The sequence below is a fragment of the Limulus polyphemus genome, unplaced genomic scaffold (genome assembly GCF_000517525.1).
Source record: "Limulus polyphemus unplaced genomic scaffold, Limulus_polyphemus-2.1.2 Scaffold630, whole genome shotgun sequence".
Classification (NCBI taxonomy): Eukaryota; Metazoa; Arthropoda; class Merostomata; order Xiphosura; family Limulidae; genus Limulus; species Limulus polyphemus.
The window spans coordinates 378,676-386,480 of NW_013666240.1; the positions used below are offsets into that span (position 1 = coordinate 378,676).

Consider the following 7,805-nt stretch of genomic DNA (forward strand, 5'->3'; position numbering starts at 1 on the left):
ATTTTGAAGATAAAGTTTTTGGGGAAAAAAGCTACAGTCGCATTTGAAAGATTTTTACTGAACAAAAATTCAGTTTGATACTTTCAAAATAAGAAAATACTGTAAATCAAAAAGGTTTACTGTTATTTAGTTTGGTTCAAAACCTACAAAATCTTCATTGCTTTCACTGTAATTTATTTTTGTATTATTTAGGGAGCATTATAAATAGTTATTTTTTTAAAAGAAAAAAAACTACTATTGTTATAAATAACACATTCAATTGAACTAAACTATGCATGCCTATTTAAATATATTTACACATGGCTTGTGTTTATCGTGTATATACATATATATTATTCATACCTTCGGTGTATAGGATGCAAGCAGATTTTGACATCAAATTTTGGGGTAAAAAAGTGCGTCTTATACACTGAAAAATACGGTAATTACAGAGATGTAGTAAATCAAGTGATCAAGAAATGTTGGAGATTGTAAACAAGAGAAAAGCAACTTGGAAAGTTTTAATGTAGCTATAATGTCAGTCAAACATATGGTAATGAGATAAATTATATATTTTATACATGCCAGTTCAGGTTATTATTATATCACTATAGTTAATATTAGTAGTGCTGTAATGCTTGTAAGTACAGTATGTTTCTCATATAGAAAAGACAAAACAAAAGCTCTGAGGCAACAGGGAGTTCCTCTAAGAGATGTTAACTTTTAGACCTTCCATCAGTTGAAATCAAACAATTGCAATAAAAAAAACTGCTCCCTTAAGAGCAGTATCAAAACTGTAATTTGTAATTAAGCATTTTTAAAGTATACAGTTTACACTTATATAATGCCTGACATCTATGGAGAAATATGTAAAAATATCTTTGAAAATGCCAACATCTTTCATTTTTAAGGAAGCACAGTTGCATATAGAAGAAAACAAGAAGGAGCCTTTTTCTGAACTTAATCAAATAATTGAAGCACTCAAGGACAGGAATTTGAAGCCTTCATTAGAGTAAGCTCTTTTTACCACATTTAATCTTCTGAATGAAAAAACTGATAATATTTAATTTGAAGTTAACTGAACTATACATTATTTCATTTCATATTTACTAACAAATGCTAATTGAAGTTGTAAAATGTTAATCTTTTTACAAAATATTATTAACGTAATATTATAAATACTGGACTACAGGGGACCATTTGGTCTCTCAAGGCTGTCTGTCCTTACCCATCCCTGAGAAAATGTAAAAATTGAAATCCATCCTTTATTTTTCAGGAACTTGTTTGCTCACCTTTTATACTCATGTAAGGTGCCAGTCCCCACTACTGCTGATGGTAACTCATTCCATAAACTAATCACCCTTTTAGAAAAGTAAAACTGTTAATTTAACTCCAATTTGCCTTTTCTGATTCTAAAACTTGTGTATTCTCATTCTGTTGTCTTGAGAATACAGCACAAAGAAATCAAAGGCTTTTTTTTTCTATCCATCAACCCCTTGGTGTGGATTCCTGTCCATGGTGAGGGGGACCTCTCAGGGAAGGTTCTGTATTTTCAGTTACCTCTTCTGGGATCAAAACATCTACCCACGTGTTTGCCGTGTGTGATGACCCGGGAAAAGGATGAGAGGATCCTGGTGGTTGACTGGTGTCTGGGGCACTGCAACACACCACTTTGGCCTTGAATTCCTGTAGACGGGTGGCCCTTCCAGCTTCAGTCGGCTGGTCCCATCAGGCTAGGGTCAACTGAGTACCAGTGTTGAGCATTCTCAACAGGTGTTGTGAACATCACGTCTGATTCTGGTGTTTGGGTATAGTGCTCACGAAACCCTGGCATTGCTGCAGTGTCCTTGTTTGACATTGTTGTGCTTCCCCTCTTAGGACTCTATGGTGGGTGGGGGTCAGTGGGCACTGAATCTTACTCTTTATATTATGGATCCCCCCAAACCCTAATAAAAATAAAATAGTAAAAACTCTGCTCATTAGTAAATGACCATGCCATGAAGACTCTAAAAAGCAGTCTCCACCTCCATTGTGCACCGTTACCTCATTTTCTTATCATGCATTCTTTGTTGGAAAAACCTTTAGGGCAAATGTCTCCCTTTTTTATTCAGAAGAGATTAGAGGAGCTTGCTGGCTCTCCAAAGTCAGTTAAGAAGCTACATTCTGGGGACATCTTGGTGGAAACATCATCACCAAAACACAGTGAACTCCTCTTGAATTCAAAGGCCATTGGAGATATACCCATTGAGGTTACTCCCCATGTTACTTTGAATTACTCACGAGGAGTTATTGTCGAGAGGGATTTGAAGAACATCCCCAAGTCGGAGATTCTCTCTGGTTTCTCAAGTCAAGGAGTTTCTGCAGTGCATCGTAAAGACGGACTTCTGCTGCCTACCAATGTTCTCATTTTGATGTTTTCATCGCTGTGTCCACCTGCTGCTGTCAAGGCAGGTTATTTGAACTGTAAGGTACGGCCATATATTCCCACCCCTTTCTGATGTTTCTTGTGCCAGTGGTTCGGTCATTTGAAGGCATCTTGTTGTGATTCTGTGATGTGTGCTCATTGTGGTGGCAAGGACCATGATGCCTACAAGTGCAAACTGGACCCTCACTGTGTTAATTATAGTGGTTCCCACCCTTCTTACTATAAATCTTGCTCTAAGTGGGTGGAGGAGAAAGAGGTACAGCATTTGAAGACTGTTAACAATATTTCTTACCCTGAGGCTTGAAAGCTATTGTTCTTTACTACATCTCAGACATATGCCACTGCACTACACTCCACTCCTACAGTGGGAGTGCAGACATACCTTTCCGTGCCTTCGTTTGAGTCTTTTTCATGTCATGTGAGAGGTTTTCTGCCCTCAATGGATAAAAGAGTTAACCAGTCGTCTACTGCAGTCTTTGGGTCCAACTCCTATGGCACTGGCCTCCAGTGTCTGCTCAGATCCTTTTTCTTTGGCCCCGAGATGCAGGATGATCATTTGCTCACGTCCTCAGTCACTGGATTCTAAATCTACTGGCACAGATCTGCCCACTCAACCTAGGGCAGGATCCATGGAGGTCAATAGACTTCCTTCTAGTAAAGAAAAATGGTGCGGTTGTTAACCAATGGGTTCTCCTCCACCTAAATAAAAATAGCCATTTTGATACAGTGGAACTATTGAGGTTTTTGTTCTGATCTCAATGATATTAAGGCCATGATTGCTTCCTATCATCCCATATGTCTCTTTTTACAGGAAACATTTCTGAAACCTGCCAATACAGTCACCTTTGGGCAGTTTTCTTTGTACCGGATGAGTGCACGGAGGGGTGGCATTGCTGGTCGACCAGCACGTGCCCTCCTTATCTGTGTCACTCAATACACCCTTGGAGGCCGTAGCCATCTGTGTTTCCTTGGCTTGTACCATCGGTGTTTCTTCTCTCTACCTGTCTCCTAGAGAGACTTATGATCAATCAGACCTTGATTCTCTCATTGAACAGTTGCCATCTCCCTTGTTAGTCCTGGGAGACTTTAATGGACACAACCTTCTCTGGGGTGGTACTGATATTGATGGGAGGGGTCATTTCGTAGAGTGTATGCTCTCGAATCACAACCTTTCTCTCTTCAATACTGGCCCTTATACTTATTTTCATGCACCTAGTCCGTCTTTCACTGCCATTTATCTCTCAATCTGCTCCCCTTCATTTTTCCCCCACTTTTCTTGGAAGGTTGACAGGGCAGTGATAATTTTCCTATCGTTTTGAGGGAGGTTGGCCATGGTCGATGCCACCCGACCCAAGTGTCACGGTGGAAGTTGGACCAGGTTGACCGCTCTCTCCAAACTTGATCCTACCATTGCCTGTCTGCCATCAATAGATGAGTTTGTGTTAGCAGTGACTGACTGCATCGTCCAGGCAGCTGCTCATTTTATTCTTAAGACCTCAACACGTTTTCCACGGTATCCCCATCCTTGGGGGAGTCCTGGGATACCTTCCAATGGTATCCCTCTCTTTCTGACCGCATAGTTTATCAACAGGCCCGTGCCCACGCTCATCAGGTTTGACATCAAAGCCAAAAGGAGTCTTTGATTAAGTTTACTACTAGCATGTCTTCTACCGCCAGTTCCAAAACCATATTGATTTGTTTGTTTGAAGTTAAGCACAAAGCTGCACACTGGGCTATCTGTGCTGTGCCCACCACCGGTATCAAAACCCAGTTTTTAGCATAGTAAATCTGCAGACATACCAATGTGCTGCTGGGGGAGCCCGTGTGTAGATAAGGAATAAGGAGATTTTTGTTCCAAATTTCAAAAAACAAGTTTTGAAGAGATGAGACAAGAATTATCTGCTGAGAATTTGGCAATGTAATTAATGAGAAATACTGATCAAATGTGGAAAAATTTCCTAAATATTCACACTAAAACACTAACTGAAGCTCAACGCAGACTTCTTAGTAAAAGTCTTAATTTTTCTCCTACTCCTAAAAACATAGATAGTTTTGAAGTCATTTCCAACCTCCAAGAATTTGCATGCAGATTAAGACTTCGAGAATTTTTTCACAATCAAGCCACTGAAAGAAATAATTTCAACTCACAGTTTAAAGAAAAATCCTTCCGGTCACCCCCAGCTAACAGGGAATCACATCTAGTGAGTTTTATTACTGCAATTGAAAATGAAGTAATTCAAGCCATTAACTCTAACTCAAAAGTACAAAACAATCTCTCCTATAGTGAACATACGGCTGTAATTTCACTGAAACACGAAATTGAAATTATTAGTAAACCAGCTGATAAGAGCGGCGCCATTGTCACTCAAGATAAGTCTGACTACATCATAATGGTTTGTATCATTAAGTTGTCAGTAAGCTTCGTCAAACAAATTGCAGTGTGGGGTCCAAATCTACCTTTTTTGATTTTGAACTGCTTTTGGTTGTCTTTATCAAAAAATTTGTCCGTTTCCTGCATGAACTTACAGGTTTGACATTGTTTGCTATTGCAAGGTGGACTTCCACCCGGTGTTGGCTTAAAGTGTACTTTAGCATGAACTAAGTGTGATTGCAATTTTTTATTCTTTCCGAAAGAAATGACAGGAACTTCAGTAAAAATAGATTTTAATCGATCATTAAGTTGAGAGAAGTAAAAGTGTTTCCTTAGTATCTGGGGTATATTTTTTAGTTTTGGGTGATAGGTAATAACCAGTAGAACACGAGAAGAATTTGTTTTAGGTAATTGTTTCAAGTCAGATTCACGTGGTATATTGTGAGCTTTCTTAACTTGTTGGATGATAGTGTTTTGTTTATAACCTCTTTCAGTCATAGTCTGTTTCAAAGAATTAATGTGATGGTCATAGTTCTTACTATTATAGCATATCTTCTTGAATCTAAGTGCTTTATTGAATGTGATATTGTGTTTGGTGTGTGGAGGGTGACAGCTTTGATTATGTAAGTGTTGTGGTTTATCCTTTGGTTGTTCGGTACAGTCAGTATGTACAACACCATCTTTTAATGTTAGGTTTACATCCAAGAAACTTATTTGGGTAGTGGAGTAGTCTAGAGTAAATTTAATAGAACTGTGGAACATGTTAGCATGTCTATAAAAGGACAGTAATGAATCTTCGTCTCCACCCAAATGAAAACAATTTCATTAATGTAGCATCTCCAAAACATTGGTTTGTCTGCGCAGTTTTCCAAACTGCCGTCTCTAAGTCTCCCATAAAAATGTTGGCATAGTTTGGTGTCATCTTGGTGTCCATAGCTGTGTCTTTTGTTTGAATATAGAATTCATTATTAAATTCAAAACTGTTAAGTGTAAGTACTAGTTCAGCTAAGTCTGTAATAATTTGAGTGTTGGGTTCGTCTAGTTTTATCGGAGAAGATTCTAGGACTTTTAGGACTTCATCGTGGGAAATGTTTGTGTATAGAGAAGAAACATCCATAGTACAGAGAATAGTGTTTGGAGGAAGTTTTCCGTTGCTGTTAATGTCAGAGATCATGTTTAGAGTATTGTGTCTTTAACGCATGATGTCAAACGTGGGGGGATATCTTTGATGTGGTAACCAACATAAGCAGACAAGTTTTCAGTATGCATACTGCAATTAGAAATAATAGGACGACCAGGATTGTTGGGTTTGTGTATTTTTGGTAAAAATGACCTGGAACTGGGTGTTAAAGTGAAAGGGGCTGTAATGTTTCATGAGTAATGTGTTGGCTTTTCTGTAAACTACAAAGCATATCTTCGATCATTTTTTAATTCCATAACCTGCCCTACAAAAAACGTTATTTACTTAATTCAATGTCAAAAATGCAATTTCCAATATGTAGGTCAAACCATAACAACTATACGGGAACGTTTTAATAACCATAAATCAACAATAAAAACAAACAAAGAACTTATGGTTGCAAAACACTTTAACATGCCTGGACACTCTCTTAAAGACATTAAACTTATGGATATAGAGACAGATTTTACATTTAACAGAAACAAGGAAATTAAAGAAGCTTATTGGATAGCACCGTTAAATACTGTAATGCCAAATGGTATCAATCTCTATCCCAGGGTTGTTGACCTTCGCAAGTCTCTGAAAATATTTTCAAAACTAAATTCATGATTAAACTTACTTTACATTATTAGTATTATTCTTCCTTAAATTTCTCTCTATATATTGGTTTGGTTTCCTATATGTTGAGCTACATTATTATTTTTTCTATTTCCCACCGCTCTTTGCCGCTATTTACTTTTAATTTTATTTTTGATTTTATCGTTATAGAAATTAGTTAACAATTCTTATAACTATTATCCCACATAAGTCTTTTATGAACCTTACTCACATACTTTGGCACAAAACTAAATCTGACACAAACAACTCTGGGCCAACTCATATTGAACATATATTTCATCACACTCATTAAACATAACCCTTGATTCTCCTGAAGAAGAATAGTGAACTATTCGAAAGCACTCGAGTTTTGGGTCTCATTTTGAAAATATCATTATTTTATTTTGAATACTTGAAATATCAACAAAGAGAATTAAAAGAAGTTCAGAACAGTGCATTCTCTGTTCGCGAATTGTCAACAGTCTGGTTATCAATATAGTCTATTCTTTGACCCAAGCCACTAAGGATTTTATTTTCTCGAGGTTCATTTTTTTTGTTTCTCCAAATAAAAAGATTATTAAATTTTGTTTGTTAATTTTTACATCCAGTAAAATCAGCCAATCATTGCTTTTCATACTGAAACCTTTCGACTTGAGCCTACCGTTTCTAGTAGAAGTAGATAAAGAAGCACTGATTCGTCATCGAATTTGATTAGGTTTTGATTTATGTTATGCGCTTTGTGTCTGTAAATATCATTTCGTTTTTTTAAAACAATATTGTCTGATTCATTTTCAGATTTTTGATATTTCGAACTTTTTGAGTTGAAATAAAGCGTGAATTGTTTGTTTGAGGAAAATAGCTTTGATATCCGAAAATATCTGTTAGTCGAGTTCTTGCACAGATCTTAAAATATAACGTTCATAAATGGAAACATAGGCACGTGTAGATAGGTAGATCTTGAAAGTCGAGTTGTTCAAAACCTGAAAATAGAGTTGATAACTGGACCAATTGTTGGTTGAGATGTTGCAAAAGAAGTATCTGCTGAAGCTTTTCACCAGACACTAATCATAGCAGAACCGTCTGGAAAATGATCTATAGGAAATAGTACAGCTTATAAAATGAGTCAGATCAATGTAGGCCGGTAAGACAATCACTGATTGGCACGTCCTTTAACCAATCAGGAAATGTCACAGACCTACTGAAGGATGTGTAGATTGTATAGGAAATCTTTTTTAGTGGCAAAGGACAGGTTT

At 37.1% G+C, this 7,805-nt stretch overlaps 1 protein-coding gene across 2 annotated transcripts in view; it reads left to right on the forward strand.

Annotated features, from left to right (window-relative positions):
- LOC106459574 (protein RMD5 homolog A-like) overlaps positions 1 to 7,805 on the forward strand; it is a 31,083-nt gene that overhangs the window by 5,412 nt on the left and 17,866 nt on the right. For both annotated transcript variants that reach the window (XM_022386080.1, XM_013919201.2), the window contains exon 4: positions 891 to 991. In XM_022386080.1, coding sequence (XP_022241788.1) covers positions 891 to 991 — 101 coding nt within the window. The remainder of the gene's footprint in view (positions 1 to 890; positions 992 to 7,805) is intronic.